Source organism: Nerophis lumbriciformis, linkage group LG04 (assembly GCF_033978685.3).
Source record: "Nerophis lumbriciformis linkage group LG04, RoL_Nlum_v2.1, whole genome shotgun sequence".
Lineage (NCBI taxonomy): Eukaryota > Metazoa > Chordata > Actinopteri > Syngnathiformes > Syngnathidae > Nerophis > Nerophis lumbriciformis.
The window spans coordinates 5,832,646-5,857,585 of record NC_084551.2 but is presented as its reverse complement, the minus strand read 5'-3'; the positions used below and the strand labels follow the sequence as shown (position 1 = coordinate 5,857,585).

General features: G+C 41.2%; 2 protein-coding genes across 3 annotated transcripts in view; one reads left to right on the top strand and one right to left on the bottom strand.

Annotated features, from left to right (window-relative positions):
- Nucleotides 1-20,736, top strand: part of LOC133595415 (vesicle-associated membrane protein 3-like) — a 239,557-nt gene extending 218,821 nt beyond the window's left edge. Inside the window, exon 6 of the transcript XR_009814603.2 lies at nt 20,666-20,736. The gene's annotated coding sequence lies outside the window, so the exon portion shown is untranslated. The remainder of the gene's footprint in view (nt 1-20,665) is intronic.
- The window catches only part of cdc42l (cell division cycle 42, like), a 28,136-nt gene continuing 3,553 nt past the window's right edge, over nt 358-24,940 (bottom strand). For both annotated transcript variants that reach the window (XM_061948100.1, XM_061948092.1), the window contains exons 2-7: nt 20,140-20,284; nt 8,748-8,852; nt 6,550-6,622; nt 6,369-6,478; nt 3,384-3,581; nt 358-1,381 (exon numbers count right to left, since the gene is read on the bottom strand). In XM_061948100.1, coding sequence (XP_061804084.1) covers nt 1,292-1,381; nt 3,384-3,581; nt 6,369-6,478; nt 6,550-6,622; nt 8,748-8,852 — 576 coding nt within the window. In that variant the 5' untranslated portion in view covers nt 20,140-20,284 and the 3' untranslated portion in view covers nt 358-1,291. The remainder of the gene's footprint in view (nt 1,382-3,383; nt 3,582-6,368; nt 6,479-6,549; nt 6,623-8,747; nt 8,853-20,139; nt 20,285-24,940) is intronic.

Genomic DNA, 24,940 nt, shown 5'->3' with positions numbered 1-24,940 from the left:
GATGGATGGATGGATGGATGTTCAATTAAAATATCCGCAATGCCTCCATGGTTTGATTTTAAATATTCGGGACTTATGTAGATTAAAAAATACAGAAAAACAGGTACCAAAAGGTTAAAAAAAATGTTTTGCATATTAGGACCCCTTTAAACTTAAAAGTAAAACGGTCAGCCATTATTGTTAGGAAATATGTGAAGTAAATGTGTTGTTTGCCAGAAACATTTTCAATTAAATTTTTGCCCCAGCTTTTACCTGTCTGGGCAGGAATCGAACCCATGCCTGTATGTAACATTACAGCACCAAGGATATGATGTAGTATTAATGTGGTCAACAAAAAAAGGGTTGCTTATGTCTGAGTCAGTTAAACCATTTTTATTACAAATATTATGCGATTACAAACTCCCACAAATTTACTAGCAAAGGTTAACATCTCAATCGCTCAGGATTAAGATCTATGCAAAATATTACAGCTTGAGTTTTTTTTTTATTATTTTGTTGTTTTTTTCTAAATCAATCACCCTGTTGGTTGTCTAGTGATGAAGAAATAAAAACTGAAAGTTTCAAAATGAAATTATTGCTAAGAAAAAGGGTCCCAAAACAAAGTCACATAAGCAATACAATATACACAAAAGGAAAAATAAAATAGAAATTCTTAAGTCACCCAGAAAAGGGAAAAAGGGTAAAATGTCCTCCCAACTAATCACTGCACGCTGGAAGGAAGTAGCAGACTGCTAGGTTTGTTTGGAGTGTAGCAGATCTAATGTGCATCCATCATTCAAATCCGTCATTAATAAAGCAGAGTACCACTTATCATTATGTTGCCCCTTTAGATGTATTAACCAAAGTTCACTGAAAAATCTCATTTGTTTGCTATTTCTTACCATTACAATGAGGAAAAGCCCCAGTAGGACACATGAAATCAAGCCCAGGAGGGAAAAAGCTATTTAATAATAAAAAAAATATCTTTAAAAGGGAGAGGGGATGGATTAAAGGAGGCAGGGAGGGGGTCCTGCCCCATTGGAATATTTGCGGAGAACACTGCACTTTCTAAAAGCTTTCAGTGACGAGGAGATGGGTGATGCTACCCGTGTTTACTGCACACTGACCTTTTTGCTTTCTCTGCTTCTTTCTTTCAACTCTTATTTTGAAGGCACGATCGCCACAGTCACGTTGTTTTAAGTCTCTTTGCACCTTCCCCTTGTCTTAATTGGCCACTGAACTCACTTGATATTTTGATTTTGCCCCCCCCACGCATTTCTTATACCGTTTGGTTTTTAACTGTTGCCGTCGTCTATAGAAGAACACACTTCCTCTTGGGTTTGGTCTCGGGAGGCTCCAAAGCAGCCAAGATGGCCTCGTCGAATACGTTCTTCAGTCCTCGCTGGTCCAAAAGAAAAAAGGAAGCAAGCGTCACGTACAGCACAGTCACTAACGCTGTTTCAAAATCACAATGTGGCTTCTGTCTTTGAGGAATAGCACTAAAAATATACACAATATTATTTTTTGTGTCATGCCATACAATGTACAGACACCAAGTCAATTCAGTTTATGTCAGAGGTTTTGAAAACCGATATATTATAATATTATTCCATTAAATAAAAAGCCTGCATCTACAAATGTGGATTTAGAAGAAATAACTACCTGGTAAACATAACATACGGGGAGTTTTGGGGAAAAAAGAACACAACATTTTGATCTTTTTGCTTTTCATTGTAAATCAAAAATGGTACGGTATGCATTACATTTTATAACTTAAAATAAGACGTCTTTAAACTGTAAAACCATTTTATTATATTTTATATATATTATTACGTTTTTTTAAATCTATGTTAAGCCTCTTATATTACCCTAGAAAGCACTCAAAAGCAAAATGCATTATCATTAATATAAAACAATTACTGCACAAGTAATTTTTAAGTAACAATGCAGCATAGTAGAGATGCGCGGAGAGGCAATTATTTCATCCGCAACCGCATCAGAAAGTCGTCAACCATCCGCCATCCACCCGATGTAACATTTGATCAGAACCGCACCCGCCCGCCCGTTGTTATATATCTAATATAGACGATGCAAGGCATTAGTGAGGTTATAAAGCTTTTGCCTGTTAAAGAAAGGAGACTGATCCAATGCAGCACAGACATTCGCGTGCCACGCTGTCACGACCCAGACGCACACCAGTGCGCAATCATATGGGAGCCGCGCTGAGCGCACCTCCAAGCGCGTCTCGCTGCCGGCGACGGCCGGGTATGGGCCCGACGCTCCAGCGCCATCCATTTTCAGGGCTAGTTGATTCGGCAGGTGGGTTGTTACACACTCCTTAGCGGGTTCCGACTTCCATGGCCACCGTCCTGCTGTCTATATCAACCAGGGTGAGCCCCACCCCTTTCGTGAGCACACTGCGCGCGGAGTGACCCCTGTTACGCGCCCCCGGCAACGGGGGTGGCGGGCAGGTAAGCTGCGCGGGCGGAGCGCGCTGAGTGACCCCTGTTACGAGCCCCCGGCCACGGGGGTGGCGGGCAGGTAAGCTGCTTACCTGCTGCGCGTGAAGGCGGACGAGGCGGGGTGTCGGTGCGGTGGGCGCGGTGGTGACCCTGGACGTGCGTCGGGCCCTTCTCGCGGATCGCCTCAGCTACGGCTCCCGGTGGGGCCCTCTCGGGGGAAGGGGTCTCGGTCCCGGACCCCGGCGAGGCGTCCCTTCTCCGCTCCGTAAAAGTGTCCATCTCTTTTTCTTTTTTTCTTCTGTTGTGGCATATGCAGCAGGTGCCTGCTCGTTTTTCGTATGTGGGTAACAACATTTAACTATGTATATATATATTTCCGAATTGGTTTAACTGCCACCCGCCTGAATCTATTTAAAATCTAATTTTTTTTTATTTCAACCGCCCGACCCGACCCGACCCGCGGATAAAATCAAATTTTTTTTAATTTCATCCGCCCGATCCGCGGACTCCGCGGTTGTGCCCGCAAACCGCGCATCTCTACAGCATAGGTAATTGTCATGTAGGTGAAAAAAGAAGTATTTTTAACAGTTAAGCCTAAAAACAATGCAAACTTTACCTTTCATAACTTTGAACTTTTGACAATAAGTTAGTACTGAGCTTATTATTACATTTATTACCAAAGAAAAAGCAGAAAAACACTTAAATAAGCAAATTGCAAACTATTGATTGAGAATTGAAAGAAATCCCTTTAAATTATGTCAAGCAGCTTTGGCTACGAATAATGATGAAATTATATTCATACAGCGCTTTTTCACAACTATCTCAAAGGGCTTTACAATGAAAAGATTTCTGTAGTGTAAGTATGTCTCGCCACTTTTTCAATTGTCAATTTCGGGATATTTTTAGGTTTTTATTCAAGTTGTATTATGTGACGCATCATACCTGCGTGAGGGCAGAGCACTCCACATATTTAACTGCCCTGAGCTCACGAGCCAGCTTCTCGGCGGTCTCGGGGTACAGGGGGCGCTGTTTATTCTTGGCCAGCTTCTCGATGGTGTTGCTGTCCTCCCGCAGGTCCACTTGAGTGCCCACCAACAGGAAAGGCGTACGTGGGCAGTGGTGAGAAATTTCAGGAACCCACTGAAGAGGGGGAAGAATACAAAAGATAGGAATAAAACTGATGTGTAAAACCTTTTTTAAACTTTGCAAAACTTAATGAATGGATGGACTGATGTCATTACTTTGCTACATGAGCATTTAAACTACATTTAACATTAAATACAAACATGGAAAGCAGGGGTATACAGGTAAAAGCCAGTAAATTAGAATATTTTGAAAAACTTGATTTATTTCAGTAATTGCATTCAAAAGGTGTAACTTGTACATTATATTTATTCATTGCACACAGACTGATGCATTCAAATGTTTATTTCATTTAATTTTGATGATTTGAAGTGGCAACAAATGAAAATCCAAAATTCCGTGTGTCACAAAATTTGAATATTACTTAAGGCTAATACAAAAAAGGGATTTTTAGAAATGTTGGCCAACTGAAAAGTATGAAAATGAAAAATATGAGCATGTACAATACTCAATACTTGGTTGGAGCTCCTTTTGCCTCAATTACTGCGTTAATGTGGCGTGGCATGGAGTCGATGAGTTTCTGGCACTGCTCAGGTGTTATGAGAGCCCAGGTTGCTCTGATAGTGGCCTTCAACTCTTCTGCGTTTTTGGGTCTGGCATTCTGCATCTTCCTTTTCACAATACCCCACAGATTTTCTATGGGGCTAAGGTCAGGGGAGTTGGCGGGCCAATTTAGAACAGAAATACCATGGTCCGTAAACCAGGCACGGGTAGATTTTGCGCTGTGTGCAGGCGCCAAGTCCTGTTGGAACTTGAAATCTCCATCTCCATAGAGCAGGTCAGCAGCAGGAAGCATGAAGTGCTCTAAAACTTGCTGGTAGACGGCTGCATTGACCCTGGATCTCAGGAAACAGAGTGGACCGACACCAGCAGATGACATGGCACCCCAAACCATCACTGATGGTGGAAACTTTACACTAGACTTCAGGCAACATGGATCCTGTGCCTCTCCTGTCTTCCTCCAGACTCTGGGACCTCGATTTCCAAAGGAAATGCAAAATTTGCATGGTTGGGTGATTTACTGGCTTTTACCTGTATGTGCTGATGGTGTCATATAGCCAGTAATCACACTGTTTTTAAATGATCATACAAATGTTACTTTGGCTATTTCAGCTACATCAAATTAGGGTTGCACAATATAGACAAAATAATTCAGGGGCGCCCAACCTTTTTTGCACGTGGGACTGTTTTAATGTAGGTATTACTTTCACGGACAGGCCTTCCACATGTGGCAGATATATACAGCAATATAAGTGGACGAAATATACAACTCACCATACAGCTGAATAAATAAGAACCGTGGCCTTTTCCCCTTGGCAAAAAAGCTCTCCGAAAACTTTTGCTATTTACTCATTTTTTCTAGTTTGTGGACTTATTTCTTGGCTAACGTTCTGATGCGCTATATGTGATACGTCATCACTGAAGACAAAAGCATTGATATATAGAAACATTGGATATACTTACCATTAGTTCCAATTGATTTATATGGATTTCTACCGTATTTTCCGCACTATTAGCCGCACCTAAAAACCACAAATTTACTCAAAAGCTGACAGTGCGGCTTATAACCCGGTGCGCTTTATATATGGATTAATATTAAGATTCATTTTCATAAAGTTTCGGTCTCGCAACTACGGTAAACAACCGCCAAGGTAAGCACCCGCCCCCATAGAACAGGAAGCGCTTCTTCTTCTACTGTAAGCAACCACCCGCCCGCGTAGAAGAAGAAGAAGCGCGCGGATATTACGTTTCATTTCCTTTGTGTGTTTACATCTGTAAAGACCACAAAATGGCTCCTACTAAGCGACAGGTTTCCGGTTCATGAAAAGACGCAATCTCTCCATCCGCACACGGACTACTATTTCACAGCAACTGCCTAAAGACTTTCAAGAAAAGCTGGCTACTTTCCGTGCATATTGTAAAAACAAGATAGCTGAAAAAAAGATCCGGCCAGAGAACATTATCAACATGGACGAGGTTCCACTGACTTTTGATATTCCTGTGAACCGCACTGTGGATACAACGGGAGCACGTACGGTGAATATTCGCACCACAGGGAATGAGAAGTCATCCTTCACTGTGGTTCTAGCTTGCCATGCTAATGGCCAGAAACTTCCACCCATGGTGATATTCAAAAGGAAGACCTTGCCAAAAGAGACCTTTCCAGCCGGCGTCATCATAAAAGCTAACTCGAAGGGATGGATGGATGAAGAAAAGATGAGCGAGTGGTTAAGGTAAGTTTACGCGAAGAGGCCGGGTGGCTTTTTTCACGCAGCTCCGTCCATGTTGATATACAACTCCATGCGCGCCCACATCACGCTGGTTTTTAATATATTATTAGTTTGACTGACATATCTGACTGTTTTTTTGACATTCCTTTAGCGCAGTTAGATGCGGCTTATAGGTGGACAAAGTTTTGAAATATGCCGTTCATTGAAGGCGCGGCTTATAACCCAGGGCGGCTTATGGTGCGGAAAATACGGTATTCTAAAAGCTATGCACAAGTAGATTAAAAATAGTTTTGAGAAATTGGAAATGACAACTTTACCTCATACGTCAGCAGCTACATTAGGAGCCTTTATAATCCATTTAAAAATGGATGTAATGTAATTTATATGTAAAATAACATATTGTGATGTATATTGTTATTGCAAAAGGCTGCAATATTCATCCCAATTTAGATTTTAGGCCATATCGCCCATCCTTACATGAAATAGAAGGGGTTTTTGTTATATTTTCAACACAACATCTCACCTGCTTTGAGGCAACTTCAGCAAAACTGACCTTCTCTTTGACGTTCTCAAACGAAGACGGGGAGACCACAGAGAAGCAAACAAGGAACACGTCTGTCTGTGGATAGCTGAGAGGACGCAGCCTGTCGTAGTCCTCCTGGCCTAAAAGAAATTAGATTTTTTTATAAGCTTTTAGTGGCGGAAACAAGACTTTGACTTAAAGTTCATTTTACCTGCTGTGTCAAAAAGGCCTAGTGTGTAGGGCTCGCCTCCGATCATCACTGTCACGGCATAGTTGTCAAAAACCTGTAGAAACATTTTGGTCAGTTAATTATGTGGTTAATTTCCCTTAACACCATTAATATACATAGGAACAGGCATAATAATCGGTTCATTGGTCATTCATTTGGCAAGTATGAAGGTAAAAGACGGCGCACTACTTGGCTACAACCAGCAGAAGCACGGTCAATTCAGTCTCAACTAGTTGGCTGTCTAAAAAAAAAAAAAATGAAAATGACATCAGCTTTTCCGACATTTTACATAACGAGCTGCATCACAAACAAACGCTGCAATTGTATTCAGGGGACTCACCATGCATTGTCTCAGGCATGACAGACAACACTTCTCACCCTGTCATTCCCATTCCCCTAGCGAGCCTCATCGGCCAGGGTGAGTTGACTCTGCTGCTCTGGTTATACCCGCTAAGAGCCGACGCATCAGCTCGCAAAAGGAACACTTGAAAATGAATTGACTTTTCTGTTGACTCGTCTTTATTACGTGCACCAATGTACTGTCATGTCAGTCAACATGCCATGTTTTTGACTTGATGAATTATTTTCAGTCTTTCTAATCATTTACATTAAAAAACAAAAAGCACATGGCCCACGTATTACAATTCTAAGCAAGATGATCGTGACTCACATATTTTCTAGAATAGTGCAGCCCTCATGGCAACTTTTCTGTGAGGCATTATTCTGCTCAATATGAAACTGACCAGCTGACCAACACGCCGGATTGTAGTCAGCTGGAGGCGTGTCTTAATGAAATTAAACAATGGATGTCCGCTAACTTCTTGCAACTCAACGCCAAGAAAACGGAAATGCTGATTATCGGTCCTGCTAAACACCGACATTTATTTAAAAATACCACCTTAACATTTGACAACCAAACAATTACACAAGGCGAATCAGTAAAGAATCTGGGTATTATCTTCGACCCAACTCTCTCCTTTGAATCACACATTAAGAGTGTTACTAAAACGGCCTTCTTTCATCTCCGTAATATCGCTAAAATTCGTTCTATTTTATCCACTAGCGACGCTGAGATCATTATTCATGCGTTCGTTACGTCTCGTCTCGACTACTGTAACGTATTATTTTCGGGTCTCCCTATGTCTAGCATTAAAAGATTACAGTTGGTACAAAATGCGGCTGCTAGACTTTTGACAAGAACAAGAAAGTTTGATCATATTACGCCTATACTGGCTCACCTGCACTGGCTTCCTGTGCACTTAAGATGTGACTTTAAGGTTTTACTACTTACGTATAAAATACTACACGGTCTAGCTCCGTCCTATCTTGTCGATTGCTTTGTACCATATGTCCCGGCAAGAAATCTGCGTTCAAAGAACTCCGGCTTATTAGTGATTCCCAGAGCCCAAAAAAAGTCTGCGGGCTATATAGCGTTTTCTATTCGGGCTCCAGTACTATGGAATGCCCTCCCGGTAACAATTAGAGATGCTACCTCAGTAGAAGCATTTAAGTCCCATCTTAAAACTCATTTGTATACTCTAGCCTTTAAATAGCCCCCCTGTTAGACCAGTTGATCTGCCGTTTCTTTTCTTTTCTCCTCTGCTCCCCTTTTCCTTGTGGAGGGGGGGGGGCACAGGTCCGGTGGCCATGGATGAGGTGCTGGCTGTCCAGAGTCGGGACCCGGGGTGGACCGCTCGCCTGTGCATCGGCTGGGAACATCTCTGCGCTGCTGACCCGTCTCCGCTCGGGATGGTGTCCTGCTGGCCCCACTATGGACTGGACTCTTACTATTATGTTGGATCCACTATGGACTGGACACTCACAATATTATGTCAGACCCACTCGACATCCATTGCTTTCGGTCTCCCCTAGAGGGGGGGGGGGGTTACCCACATATGCGGCCCTCTCCAAGGTTTCTCATAGTCATTCACATCGACGTCCCACTGGGGTGAGTTTTTCCTTGCCCTTATGTGGGCTTTGTACCGAGGATGTCGTTGTGGCTTGTGCAGCCCTTTGAGACACTTGTGATTTAGGGCTATATAAATAAACATTGATTGATTGATTGATTGAAACTGCTTTCGAAAAGGGAGTTCAGACCATTCCGACAGTCTCCAAAAATGAAGTAATCACCGACCATCACAACTTCCCATACATGATAAATATTATATTGCTGCTCTTACCGTAGGCACATATTCTGAGGGGAACTTGTTGGTTGTGTAGGAGATGAGTAAGCAGGTCTTTCCGACAGCGCCATCCCCTACAACTACACATTTTATAGTCTGCATCTGCAGAGACAAAGCAGAAAATGGAAAACATCATAAAGTGCAGACAAAAACCCAATTTTTTTTCAAAGTGTATGTGAGGTAATAAATGTATATTTTATTAGATTCCCACAACTGCATTATCAGTGCTACTCTGTTTATATGCCTCTGTCATCTTATCAGGATCACATTGTGTTACGGCATTGTGACTTGGAGCATTTTAGGAATGATAACATTACATTAACTCACCCATGAACTGGCAGCCTGTTCAGTGGCAAGTGGGCATTACTAAATTAAAAGATGTTTTGCTGCATACACACATCTTAACAATGTCACCACAGGCTGTTAATTTAAGTGGCATTTTAGGAATTCCGTAAGGCAAATTTATTTATAGAGCACAATTTGTACACAAGGTAAATCTAAGTTGCAGATCCATGAAATACAAGAAGGCAAATAAAATCCCACATAAAAATTAAATCATCATAAAAATAACCATGAGTGAATTAAAACCTAATAGTAGATTAAATGTACAGTGGGGCAAAAAAGTATTTAGTCAGCCACCAATTGTGCAAGTTCTCCCACTTAAAATGATGACAGAGGTCTGTAATTTTCATCATAGGTACACTTCAACTGTGAGAGACAGAATGTGAAAAAAAAATCCAGGAATTCACATTGTAGGATTTTTAAAGAATTTATTTGTAAATGATGGTGGAAAATAAGTATTTGGTCAATAACAAAAATTCAACTCAACACTTTGTAATATAACCTTTGTTGGCAATAACAGAGGTCAAACGATTACTATAGGTCTTTACCAGGTTTGCACACACAGTAGCTGGTATTTTGGCCCATTCCTCCATGCAGATCTTCTCGAGAGCAGTGATGTTTTGGGGCTGTCGCCGAGCAACACGGACTTTCAACTCCCTCCACAGATTTTCTATGGGGTTGAGGACTGGAGACTGGCTAGGCCACTCCAGGACTTTCAAATGCTTCTTACGGAGCCACTCCTTCGTTGCCCGGGCGGTGTGTTTGGGATCATTGTCATGCTGGAAGACCCAGCCACGTTTCATCTTCAAAGCTCTCACTGATGGAAGGAGGTTTTGGCTCAAAATCTCACGATACATGGCCCCCTTCATTCTTTCCTTAACACGGATCAGTCGGCCTGTCCCCTTAGCAGAAAAACAGCCCCAAAGCATGATGTTTCCACCCCCATGCTTCACAGTAGGTATGGTGTTCTTAGGATGCAACTCAGTATTCTTCTTCCTCCAAACACGATGAGTTGAGTTTATACCAAAAAGTTATATTTTGGTTTCATCTGACCACATGACATTCTCCTAATCCTCTGCTGTATCATCCATGTGCTCTCTGGCAAACTTCAGACGGGCCTGGACATGCACTGGCTTAAGCAGGGAGACACGTCTGGCACTGCAGGATTTAATTCCCTGTCGGCGTAGTGTGTTACTGATGGTAACCTTTGTTACTTTGGTCCCAGCTCTCTGCAGGTCATTCACCAGGTCCCCCCGTGTGGTTCTGGGATTTTTGCTCACCGTTCTCATGATCATTTTGACCCCACGGGATGAGATCTTGCGTGGAGCCCCAGATCGAGGGAGATTATCAGTGCTCTTGTATGTCTTCCATTTTCTGATAATTGCTCCCACAGTTGATTTTTTCACACCAAGCTGCTTGCCTATTGTAGATTCACTCTTCACAGTCTGGTGCAGGTCTACAATTCTTTTCCTGGTGTCCTTCGACAGCTCTTTGGTCTTGGCCATAGTGGAGTTTGGAGTCTGACTGTTTGAGGCTGTGGACAGGTGTCTTTTGTACAGATAACAAGTTCAAACAGGTGCCATTAATACAGGTAACGAGTGGAGGACAGAAGAGCTTCTTAAAGAAGAAGTTACAGGTCTGTGAGAGCCAGAGATCTTCCTTGTTTGAAGTGACCAAATACTTATTTTCCACCATAATTTACAAATAAATTCTTTAAAATTCCTACAATGTGAATTCCTGGATTTTTTTTTCACATTCTGTCTCTCACAGTTGAAGTGTACCTATGATGAAAATTACAGACCTCTGTCATCATTTTAAGTGGGAGAACTTGCACAATTGGTGGCTGACTAAATACTTTTTTGCCCCACTGTATTTCAGACGTCATATACACATCTTAAAATAATTGTTTTCTGTCTGGATTTGAACATTGTGAGAATCCTGTGTCACATCTTCTGGAAGACTGTTGCAGATTTGGCTAATATGGTCATATTTCCTGATTCGAGTCAGGACTTGAGCAGCAGAGATCTGGATGTACTGCAGCTGCTTTACAGCCTGTTTAGAGAGCCCAGTGAGAATGCCATTACAGTATTCTAGCCTGACAGAGACAAAGGCATGGATTAGTTTGTCCAAGTCTGCTTCAGACAAAATTCATTTGATTGGGACGTGGTAAAAAGCTGCTGATATTGACTTAATTTGGTCGTTAAACTTTCAATTTAGAGCACTAACTCTGTTGTACGAGCGCCGTAGTCAAACTTCAATACATTCACATTATGTAAACAAAATCATGCAATGTAAGTGTCAAAATAAGCTCTAAACAGGAAGGGAGATTTGGTAAGATTTCCTGTTCTGTTGCATGTTTTCTTGACAGTTTATTTTTCATAAATCATATATTGCAGTCGTTCTCTAACTTTTTATCAAAAGTAAAACCTCAAAAATATATTTTGCATCAAAAATAGCACCGCTTGTTTCCTAGCAGAGGAAAATCTGATTTGAATTAGAATTTCAGCAATGCCTAATCCATTTTAATGTGTGTTTAAATAAAACATATTTCATGTATGTCTAATATCCTTTTATTTATATTCAAAAATGTATACGGTTCTGTTTCTACACACCCTTATTATTTATTCAATGAAAACGGTGTCTCATATCACTGAATGGGTTATTATGTAAAACATTCTCTGTATTTATTTAGTCATTCCTTACATGTACACAATGTTGCAATTTGTCTTCCTAATGTTGTATGTAGAAATAAGAGCGTAATTTTTTAATTTTAACATCAATTTGATTCAAAATTTGTGGTTGCCGATATATATTTTTTGAGATCAATACAATCTAAAATTGCTGCGCTCTCAGTATAATTAAGGTCACCCGATCATTAAAAAAAATGTTTTCAGAGTATGTCCTTTGAACTATCTTCAAAAATGTGAGGAAAAATAGTTCAAATTGACTCGGACACCTCTGCGACATCATCCTCTGGGGATCAATCGGTACACTCCTGTGTAGAAATGTACAAACTATTCTCTTTTGAAGATAAATATGCTCAGTTTTGTTGTCAATATTACAATATATCTTAATGTTGTAATACATATTTTGGACATACAATCGCATCTTACTCAGTTGTCTCTAATAGTTTAGATCTTTAACTACATGAGAAGTGCAACATTCTGTCAAAAGGCTTAGTTAAATACAGTGCAGGTATTAAAGGTGGGGGAAATAATCAATTTTTAGATGCATCGCAATTTGGACATGGACGATTATAAAATCGATTAGTACCGGTAAACGTCAATAATCGATAATCGATTTATTCATTGTAAATAAAGTAATGCAGACAGTTCTAAACTTTGGCTGACTGTAGAAAGACTCTTTTATTATACGGCTCTTATGTTCCAGTTTTGTACACATTTCCATTCAATTTAATAAATGTGGGAATTTGTTTAACTGATTCTTATTACAAATGCACTTTTTTTTTTTTAAAGTTGCAAATGATAAATGCTTATTTAGTGAAACAAAAAGAAATGCAAAACTGCATCAATTCACATAAATAAAAGATGCATCAATAATCAATTTTTTTTCAAATCGTAGCTCCTGAATCATAATCAAATCGTGAAGTGCCCAAATATTCCCACCTCAAGAAGGTATCCATCACAATTACATCCACAATAATTAACACATGATGAATTAACACTTATCAAAAATAAGCCTTATAATGTTGCAAAAGTTAAGTTTTTTTGCAATTATTGTTGGTGGAAGTTCATTTTGAACATGTATACAGTTTCATTATGATACATCAGATATTTAAAATGTTCTTTACAACATGTCCAAAAACGAGTTGAAGAAGCAAAGCTTATTTAATAATACATATTTTCCACTTCATAGCAATTACTAACAAATGTTCGCTTCCTGTTCTCATTTTGCAACACAATTAACATCAATAAACTCTAAATACAACAGTTTTCTTAGTAAATAGTTTGAGTCAGTTATGATTCACTTGATGAGATGAATATCTTGTTTTCAACAACTGTTAAGATATTTATGATAATTATTCTTCCTTGTACTTTGTAAAAACTTGTCATTTGAACAGCCTCCTAAAGTGAATCACATTAGTGCTTTGTCTGATTTATTTGCTTAATCCATTCCATAATTTAATTCCACACACTAAAAGTCTTAAGTGTTGTACGTGCATACAACTGTTTTAAGTTGGATGTTTTCCCTAAAGTTATATTTCTCTTTTTTTGTTAAATAATTGTAGTACATTCTTAAGTATCAGGTTGTAGTTTGATTTGTGAATAATTTTAGCTGCTTAAAAATGCACCTAATCGTTAAATTTCAATATTTCGGGTTTAATTGATAAAGGGTTTGTTTGTATGTTCTCCATAGCCAACATTAAGTATTATTGTAACTGTCCTTCCAATTGTCCTTTTGTAACACAATTATCATGTGAATTGTACTTTTGTAGTTTTTCCCCAATATTCTACACAATTACGTAGATATGGTAATACTAGCGAGCACTAAAGAATGTGTAGTGATTTTTGGTCTCGAACAGTGCTTCTCAAACTGTGATACGTGTACCACGAAATATGTACGTACTGTATATGGAGTAGGGCATCACGGTGGGACAGGGGTTAGTGCATGTGCCTCACAATACAAAGGTCCTGAGTAGTCCTGAGTTCAATCCCGGGCTCGCAGTTCATTTAAAACTATACAGCCTGAATAATGAATAATGTTAAACATAATACAATACGAAGGTCCTGGGTTCGAGCCTGAACTCGGGATCTTTCTGTGTGGAGTTTGCATGTTCTCCCCGTGACTGCGTGGGTTCCCTCCGGGTACTCCGGCTTCCTCCCACCTCCAAAGACATGCACCTGGGGATAGGTTGATTGGCAACACTGAATTGGCCCTAGGGTGTGAATGTTGTCTGTCTATCTGTGTTGGCCCTGCGATGAGGTGGCGACTTGTCCAGGGTGTACCCCGCCTTCCGCCCGAATACAGCTGAGATAGGCTCCAGCACCCCCCGCGATCCAAAAGAAACAAGCGGTAGAAAATGGATGGATGGATGTATACGGAGTATCATTGTTGATGATGTTTGTTACCGTATTTTTCGGACTATAAGTCACAGTTTTTTTCATAGTTTGGCCGGGGGTGCGACTTATACTCAGGAGCGACTAATGTGTGAAATTATTAACACATTACCATAAAATATCAAATAATATTATTTAGCTCATTCACGTAAAAGACCAGACGCATAAGATTTCATCGGATTTAGCGATTAGGAGTGACAGATTGTTTGGTAAACGTATAGCATGTTCTATATGTTATAGTTATTTGAATGACTCTTACCATAATATGTTATGTTAACATACCAGGCACCTTCTCAGTTGGTTATTTATGCGTCATATAACGTACACTTATTCAGCCTGTTGTTCACTATTCTTTATTTATTTTAAATTGCCTTTCAAATGTCTATTCTTGGTGTTGGCTTTTATCAAATACATTTCCCCCAAAAATGCGACTTATACTCTAGTGCGACTTATATGTTTTTTTCCCTTCTTTATTATGCATTTTCAGGCCATTGCGACTTATACTCCGGAGCGACTTATACTCCGAAAAATACGGTATTTGTGTGTAATGTTACAGTGGACAAAAATATTAAATATACTTGTTAAATATATGTGTGTTGGCCCTACGAGTAGGTGGCGACTTGTCCAGGGTGTACCCCGCCTTCCGCCCGAATGCAGCTGAGATAGTCTTCAGCACCCCCCGCGACCCCATAAGGGACAAGCGGTAGAAAATGGATGGCTGGATGGATGGATGTATATGGAGTATCATTGTTGATGACGTTTGTTATTTGTGTGTAATGTTACAGTGGACAAAAATATTATATATACTCGTTAAATATATCTGTGTTGGCCCTGCGATTAGGTGGCGACATGTCCAGGGTGTACCCCGCCTTCCGCCCGAATGCAGCTGAGATAGGCTCCAGCACCCCCCGCCACCCCGTAAGGCTAAAGCGGTAGAAAATGGATGGATGGATGGATGGATATGGAGTATCATTGTTGATGACGTTTGTTATTTGTGTGTAATGTTACAGTGGACAAAAATATTAAATATACTTGTTAAATATATCTGTGTTGGCCCTGCAATTAGGTGGCGACATGTCCAGGGTGTACCCCGCCTTCCGCCCGAATGCAGCTGAGATAGGCTCCAGCACCCCCCGCCACCCCGTAAGGCTAAAGCGGTAGAAAATGGATGGATGGATATGGAGTATCATTGTTGATGATGTTTGTTATTTGTGTGTAATGTTACAGTGGACAAAAATATTAAATATACTCTTAAATATATCTGTGTTGGCCCTGCGATTAGGTGGCGACATGTCCAGGGTGTACCCGCCTTCCGCCCGAATGCAGCTGAGATAGGCTCCAGCACCCCCCGCGACCCCGTAAGGGACAAGCGGTAGAAAATGGATGGCTGGATGGATGGATGTATATGGAGTATCATTGTTGATGACGTTTGTTATTTGTGTGTAATGTTACAGTAGACAAAAATATTAAATATACTTGTTAAATATATGTGTGTTGGCCCTATGAGTAGGTGGCGACTTGTCCAGGGTGTACCCCGCCTTCCGCCCGAATGCAGCTGAGATAGGCTCCAGCACCCCCCGCCACCCCGTAAGGGACAAGCGGTAGAAAATGGATGGATGGATGTATATGGAGTATCATTGTTGATGACATTTGTTATTTGTGTGTAATGTTACAGTAGACAAAAATATTAAATATACTTGTTAAAAATATCTGTGTTGGCCCTACGAGTAGGTGGCGACTTGTCCAGGGTGTACACCGCCTTCCGCCCGAATGCAGCTGAGATAGGCTTCAGCACCCCCCGCGAACCCATAAGGGACAAGCGGTAGAAAATGGATGGATGTATATGGAGTATCATTGTTGATGACGTTTGTTATTTGTGTGTAATGTTACAGTGGACAAAAATATTAAATATATTTGTTAAATATATGTGTTGGCCCTGCGATTAGGTGGCGACATGTCCAGGGTGTACCCCGCCTTCCGCCCGAATGCAGCTGAGATAGGCTCCAGCACCCCCCGCCACCCCGTAAGGCTAAAGCGGTAGAAAATGGATGGATGGATGGATATGGAGTATCATTGTTGATGACGTTTGTTATTTGTGTGTAATGTTACAGTGGACAAAAATATTAAATATACTCGTTAAATATATCTGTGTTGGCCCTGCGATTAGGTGGCGACATGTCCAGGGTGTACCCCGCCTTCCGCCCGAATGCAGCTGAGATAGGCTCCAGCACCCCCCGCCACCCCGTAAGGGACAAGCGGTAGAAAATGGATGGATGGATGTATATGGAGTATCATTGTTGATGACGTTTGTTATTTGTGTGTAATGTTACAGTAGACAAAAATATTAAATATACTTGTTAAATATATGTGTGTTGGCCCTACGAGTAGGTGGCGACTTGTCCAGCGTGTACCCCGCCTTCCGCCCGAATGCAGCTGAGATAGGCTCCAGCACCCCCCGCGACCCCGTAAGGGACAAGCGGTAGAAAATGGATGGATGGATGGATGGATATGGAGTATCATTGTTGATGACGTTTGTTATTTGTGTGTAATGTTACAGTGGACAAAAATATTAAATATACTCTTAAATATATCTGTGTTGGCCCTGCGATTAGGTGGCGACATGTCCAGGGTGTACCCCGCCTTCCGCCCGAATGCAGCTGAGATAGGCTCCAGCACCCCCCGCCACCCCGTAAGGGACAAGCGGTAGAAAATGGATGGATGTATATGGAGTATCATTGTTGATGACGTTTGTTATTTGTGTGTAATGTTACAGTGGACAAAAATATTAAATATACTCTTAAATATATCTGTGTTGGCCCTGCGATTAGGTGGCGACATGTCCAGGGTGTACCCCGCCTTCCGCCCGAATGCAGCTGAGATAGGCTCCAGCACCCCCCGCCACCCCGTAAGGCTAAAGCGGTAGAAAATGGATGGATGGATGGATGGATATGGAGTATCATTGTTGATGACGTTTGTTATTTGTGTGTAATGTTACAGTGGACAAAAATATTAAATATACTCTTAAATATATCTGTGTTGGCCCTGCGATTAGGTGGCGACATGTCCAGGGTGTACCCCGCCTTCCGCCCGAATGCAGCTGAGATAGGCTCCAGCACCCCCCGCCACCCCGTAAGGCTAAAGCGGTAGAAAATGGATGGATGGATGGATGGATATGGAGTATCATTGTTGATGACGTTTGTTATTTGTGTGTAATGTTACAGTGGACAAAAATATTAAATATACTCTTAAATATATCTGTGTTGGCCCTACGAGTAGGGGGCGACATGTCCAGGGTGTACCCCGCCTTCCGCCCGAATGCAGCTGAGATAGGCTCCAGCACCCCCCGCCACCCCGTAAGGGACAAGCGGTAGAAAATGGATGGATGTATATGGAGTATCATTGTTGATGACGTTTGTTATTTGTGTGTAATGTTACAGTGGACAAAAATATTAAATATACTCGTTAAATATATCTGTGTTGGCCCTGCGATTAGGTGGCGACATGTCCAGGGTGTACCCCGCCTTCAGCCCGAATGCAGCTGAGATAGGCTCCAGCACCCCCCGCCACCCCGTAAGGGACAAGCGGTAGAAAATGGATGGATGTATATGGAGTATCATTGTTGATGACGTTTGTTATTTGTGTGTAATGTTACAGTAGACAAAAATATTAAATATACTTGTTAAATATATCTGTGTTGGCCCTACGAGTAGGTGGCGGCTTGTCCAGGGTGTACACCACCTTCCGCCCGAATGCAGCTGAGATAGGCTTCAGCACCCCCCGCGAACCCATAAGGGACAAGCGGTAGAAAATGGATGGATGTATATGGAGTATCATTGTTGATGACGTTTGTTATTTGTGTGTAATGTTACAGTGGACAAAAATATTAAATATACTTGTTAAATATATCTGTGTTGGCCCTACGAGTAGGTGGCGACTTGTCCAGGGTGTACCCCGCCTTCCGCCCGAATGCAGCTGAGATAGGCTCCAGCACCCCCCGCCCCCCCGTAAGGCTAAAGCGGTAGAAAATGGATGGATGGATGGATATGGAGTATCATTGTTGATGACGTTTGTTATTTGTGTGTAATGTTACAGTGGACAAAAATATTAAATATACTTGTTAAATATATCTGTGTTGGCCCTACGAGTAGGTGGCGACTTGTCCAGGGTGTACCCCGCCTCCCGCCCGAATGCAGCTGAGATAGGCTCCAGCACCCCCCGCCACCCTGTAAGGCTAAAGCGGTAGAAAATGGATGGATGGATGGATGGATGGATATGGAGTATCATTGTTGATGACGTTTGTTATTTGTGTGTAATGTTACAGTAGACAAAAATATTAAATATACTTCTTAAATATATCTGTGTTGGCCCTGCGATTAGGTGGCGACATGTCCAGGGTGTACCCCGCCTTCCGCCCGAATGCAGCTGAGATATGCTGCAGCACCCCCGGCCACCCCGTAAGGCTAAAGCGGTAGAAAATGGATGGATGGATGGATGTATATGGAGTATCATTGTTGATGACGTTTGTTATTTGTGTGTAATGTTACAGTGGACAAAAATATTAAATATACTTGTTAAATATATCTGTGTTGGCCCTACGAGTAGGTGGCGACTTGTCCAGGGTGTACACCGCCTTCCGCCCGAATGCAGCTGAGATAGGCTTCAGCACCCCCCGCGAACCCATAAGGGACAAGCGGTAGAAAATGGATGGATGTATATGGAGTATCATTGTTGATGACGTTTGTTATTTGTGTGTAATGTTACAGTAGACAAAAATATTAAATATACTTGTTAAATATATGTGTGTTGGCCCTACGAGTAGTTGGCAACTTGTCCAGGGTGTACCCCGCCTTCCGCCCGAATGCAGCTGAGATAGGCTCCAGCACCCCCCGCCACCCTGTAAGGCTAAAGCGGTAGAAAATGGATGGATGGATGGATGGATGGATGGATATGGAGTATCATTGTTGATGACGTTTGTTATTTGTATGTAATGTTACAGTACACAAAAATATTAAATATACTTCTTAAATATATCTGTGTTGGCCCTACGAGTAGGTGGCGACTTGTCCAGGGTGTACCCCGCCTTCCACCCGAATGCAGCTGAGATAGGCTCCAGCACCCCCCGCGACCCCGGAAGGGACAAGCGGTAGAAAATGGATGGATTGGAAAACGTTCGCCTTACTTTTTAAAGAATACTTAGGCCTACTACGCTACTGTATTTTTATGTCGTCATTATTGTGGTACTTGGTCAAAAAGGTTTAAGAACCACTGGTCTCGAACATATTTTGCTTTAGTCATTAGATAAATATTTATTGCCAATTGATATATGTTGTATATTTTAAGTATGAGATTGTTATTGTGTTAGGAGCTTTTGCTTTTAATTTGAGATTCCTTTAGCTCCATGTTTGGGAAGCAGTGTTTACTGCAATAAGAGGATTTCGCCCGGACTGAGGCAGACTTGTTAATACATGTACGAGCACAAAAATATTGAAGACAGACGATCACTTCCGCACATACCAAAGATGCCTCAAAAAGAAACATGTCGGTCCCCCAATACTTGCCCTAATATAGTATATACTTCCGCTTACATCAACATTTCACCAGGCCACAACAATACACTACAAAAGTGTGAAGTACATTTCAATATATTTTGACGTGTACATAAAAAACATTTTCCATAAATATTAAATGTCGATAAAGCGACAAATGGTGAAATGTCAAATAAATGCATGATTAACCAGATTGATGCTAGCTCGCCCAGCCAACACTCCACTACACTACACCACACCACACTACACTCAGCTTCGCTGGGAAGGAAATGAGCCACCGTCCCTGAGGTTTCCTGGCAGCATTAACCAACTTTTCCTCTCATTGTAAGATGAGAATGGTAATTGAGATATCCTTCTCGCTTCTAGTCATTTGAATATTAAGAGAGTGTCATTTAAAAACAGCTTTTTTCAAACTCTACTCACCGTTTTTCTTCCGACAGGTTAGGCGTTGGTTACATCCGGGTTTGAGGGTCGACTGATTCTGTGAGCATGCGCAGAGCGGACGTGCCGCATTCTCGGTCGGTAGATGGGAAACAGCGCCACGCACAGGAACCGGAAAAACTAGCAGCTACAACAATAAAATACAGGAAGTAAGGTATATGTCTAATGGCAATGATAATTTAGCTCAGGGTTATTTGTTAAATCATTTTGGGGGCATAATTCCTCAAATCACTCTGTAATACTTTCACCTTTTTACCTCACCAATTGGCTAACGCATAGTTAATCACTGTAATAAACCAAAAGTGAATGTTTACATTAGGGCTGTGAATCTTTGGGTGTCCCACGATTCGATTCAATATCGATTCTTGGGGTCAAAATTCGAGTCAAAATCGATTTTTTTTTTCAATTCAACACGATTCTCGATTCAAAAACAATTTTTTTTCCCGATTCAAAACGATTCTCTATTCATTCATCCATCCATCCATCCATCTTCTTCCGCTTATCCGAGGTCGGGTCGCGGGGGCAGCAGCCTAAGCAGGGAAGCCCAGACTTCCCTCTCCCCAGCCACTTCGTCCAGCTCCTCCCGGGGGATCCCGAGGCGTTCCCAGGCCAGCCGGGAGACATAGTCTTCCCAACGTGTCCTGGGTCTTCCTCGTGGCCTCCTACCGGTCGGACATGCCCTAAACACCTCCTTAGGGAAGCGCTCGGGTGGCATCCTGACCAGATGCCCGAACCACCTCATCTGGCTCCTCTCGATGTGGAGGAGCAGCGGCTTTACTTTGAGCTCCCCCCGGATGACAGAGCTTCTCACCCTATCTCTAAGGGAGAGCCCCGCCACCCGGCGGAGGAAACTCATTTCGGCCGCTTGTACCCGTGATCTTGTCCTTTCGGTCATAACCCAAAGCTCATGACCATAGGTGAGGATGGGAACGTAGATCGACCGGTAAATTGAGAGCTTTGCCTTCCGGCTCAGCTCCTTCTTCACCACAACGGATCGATACAGCGTCCGCATTACTGAAGACGCCGCACCGATCCGCCTGTCGATCTCACGATCCACTCTTCCCTCACTCGTGAACAAGACTCCGAGGTACTTGAACTTCTCCACTTGGGGCAAGATCTCCTCCCCAACCCGGAGATGGCACTCCACCCTTTTCCGGGCGAGAACCATCTATTCATTCAATACATAGGATTTCAGTAGGATCGACCTCAGTCTGCTGACATGCAAGCAGAGTAGTAGATTTTTGTAAAAAGTTTTTATAATTGTAGAGGACAATGTTTTATCAACTGATTGCAATAATGTAAATTTGTTTTAACTATTAAATTAACCAAAAATATGACTTATTTTATCTTTGTGAAAATATTGGACAGTGTGTTGTCAAGCTTATGAGATAAATAATAATTGATAAATGGGTTATACTTGTATAGCGCTTTTCTACCTTCAAGGTACTCAAAGCGCTTTGACAATATTTCCACATTCACCCATTCACACACACATTCACACACTGATGGCGGGAGCTGCCATGCAAGGCGCTAACCAGCAGCCATCAGGAGCAAGGGGTGAAGTGTCTTGCCCAAGGACACAACGGACGTGACTAGGATGGAGATGCGATGCAAGTGTAAGCCACTGTGACACTATTGTTCTTTTTTTTAATATAAATGTCTAATGATAATGTCAATGAGGGATTTTTAATCACTGCTATGTTGAAATTGTAACTAATATTGATACTGTTGTTGATAATATTCATTTTTGTTTCACAACTTTTGGTTTGTTTTGTGTCGTGTTTGTGTCTCCTCTCAATTGCTCTGTTTATTGCAGTTCTGAGTGTTGCTGGGTCGGGTTTGGTTTTGGAATTGGATTGCATTGTTATGGTATTGCTGTGTATTGTTTTGTTGGATTGATTAATTAAAAAAATAATAGAAAATTACAAATAAATAAATATAAATAAAAAAATAGATTTTTTTAAAAGATGAGAATTGATTCTGAATCGCGATTCGATTTCGAATCGATTTTTTCCCCCACACCCCTAGTTTACACTATGTGACAGGGATCCCATGCTTTTATGGTACCAATACTATAGTCGATGATCCTCTAGGTCACGGTTCCCCAACATTTTTTTCACCAGGAACCGGTTTAATGTATGCGTTATTTTCACGGACTGGCAGATTAAAACAGCAAAAAAAAAATTAAAAAATGAGTCTTTGGCTACAATCTGGCACATTAACATTTTATATGTCCATTAATGTGCACTGTCCTATATAATATAAATCTATTAACAAGCTTATTGGTGTTTTTAGTGGGACAGGCAAAAGTTAAGTCGGAGAAAATGCAGTACCGTATTTTTCGGACTATAAATCACAGTTTTTTTCATAGTTTGGCCGGGGTGCAACTTATACTCAGGAGCGACTTGTGTGAAATGATTAACACATTACCGTAAAATATCAAATAATATTATTTAGCTCATTCACGTAAGAGACTAGACATATAAGATTTCATGGGATTTAGCGATTAGGAGTGACAGATTGTTTGGTAAACGTATAGCATGTTCTATATGTTATAGTTATTTGAATGACTCTAACCATAATATGTTACGTTAACATACCAGCACGTTCTCAGTTGGTTATTTATGCGTCATATAACGTACACTTATTCAGCCTGTTGTTCACTATTCTTTATTTATTTTAAATTGCCTTTCAAACGTCTATTCTTGGTGTTGGGTTTTATCAAATACATTTCCCCAAAAAATGCAACTTATACTCCAGTGCGACTTATATATGTTTTTTCCCTTCTTTATTATGAATTTTCGGCCAGTGCGGCTTATACTCCGGAGCGACTTATACTCCGAAAAATACGGTACTTTATAAATTAATTATTGTATCTGTGTGGCCCGGGAGCAAATGCGTCACGGACCGGTACCGGTCCCCAGACCAGTGGTTGGGGACCACTGCTCTACGTGACAGCAGTGCTCTGCTGTGGTTTAAAGACCTATTGCAAACATGCTCATGCATATTCCATAACAGGAGAACTCTTATCTGCTGCAAAAATGCTAGTTAAAGATTCTGTATAGGACAGGAGTGTTTTGCTGCTTTTAAGGACCGCTCCTATGATATTGCTCATGCAGAAAAGTTTGTCAAAGATCTTCAATATGACAGAAACACTTTGCTGTTTTTAGGATTCTGCTGCAAAAATGCTGGTCAAAGATTGTTAATATGACAGGAGTGCGCTGCTGTTTTTAGAAATCTGGTGCAAAAACACTAGTCAAAGATCCTCTAAACAACAGGAGCCTTTTGCTGTTTTTAACAATCTCTTACAAAAACACTTATGCAAAAATGCTAGCCAAAGATCTTCAATATGTCAAGAGCGTTTTGCTGTTTCAGGAATCTTCTGCAAAAATGCTAGTCAGATATTCGATACGACAGGATCACTCTGCTGTTTATATGATAAGTCTTCTGCTGTTTTTAGGAATCTGCTGCAAAAATGCTCGTCCAAGAATGCTCTACTTTTTTAGAAACCTGCTGCAAAATTGCTACATATGCCAGGAGCACTCTACTGTTTCCTCCTGTAAAACCGCACATGCAAAAATGCTATTTAAATGTCTTCAATTTGACAGGTACTCGCTATTTTTAGGAATGTACTGCAAAAAGATTAAAGATCTTTGATATGACAAGTCTTCTGCTGTTTTTAGGAATCTGTTGCAAAAATGCTAGCCCAAGATCTTCAATATGTCAAAAGCGTTTTGCTGTTTTAGGAATCTTCTGCAAAAATGCTAGTCAAAGATATTCGATACGACAGGATCGCTCTGCTGTTTATATGATAAGTCTTCTACTGTTTTTAGGAATCTGCTACAAAAATGCAAGCCCAAGATCTTCAATATGTCAAGAGCGTTTTGCTGTTTTAGGAATTTTCTGCAAAAATGCTAGTCAAAGATATTCTATACGACAAGATCACTCTGCTGTTTATATGACAAGTCCAAACATCCAAATATCTAGACTCCAAACATCCCAGAACAAGCTAGTCAGGTTACTTCTGGACCTCCACCCCAGATCACACCTCACTCCTACCCACTTCTCCAAAGTGGGCTGGCTCAAGGTGGAGGACAGAGTAAAACAACTTGCACTGAGCCTAGTCTATAAAATCCGCTACACCTCCCTGATACCGAAGTACATGTCAAACTACTTCCTTAACTTATGTACAGCACTGTGCAATCTACTAATAAAAGTTTCAATCAATCAATCAAAAGTCTTCTGCTGTTTTTTAGGAATCTGCTGCAAAGATGCTAGTCCAAGATTCATGCTATAACATGAATGCTCTACTTTTTTGCTACATATGACAGGAGCACTCTACTGTTTTCCTCCAGTAAAACCGCACATGCAAAAATGCTATTTAAATGTCTTCAATTTGACAGGCACCCGCTGCTATTTTTAGGAATGTACTGCAAAAAGATTAAAGATCTTTGATATGACAAGTCTTCTGCTGTTTTTAGGAATCTGCTGCAAAAATGCTAGCCCAAGATCTTCAATATTTCAAAAGTGTTTTGCTGTTTTAGGAATCTTCTGCAAAAATGCTAGTCAAAGACATTCGATACGACAGGATCGCTCTGCTGTTTATATGACAAGTCTTCTACTGTTTTTAGAAATCTGCTGCAAAAATGCTAGTCCAAGATTCATGCTATAACATGAATGCTCTACTTTTTTAGAAACCTGCTGCAAAATTGCTACATATGCCAGGAGCACTCTACTGTTTTCCTCCTGTAGAACCGCACATCCAAAAATGCTATTTATTTGT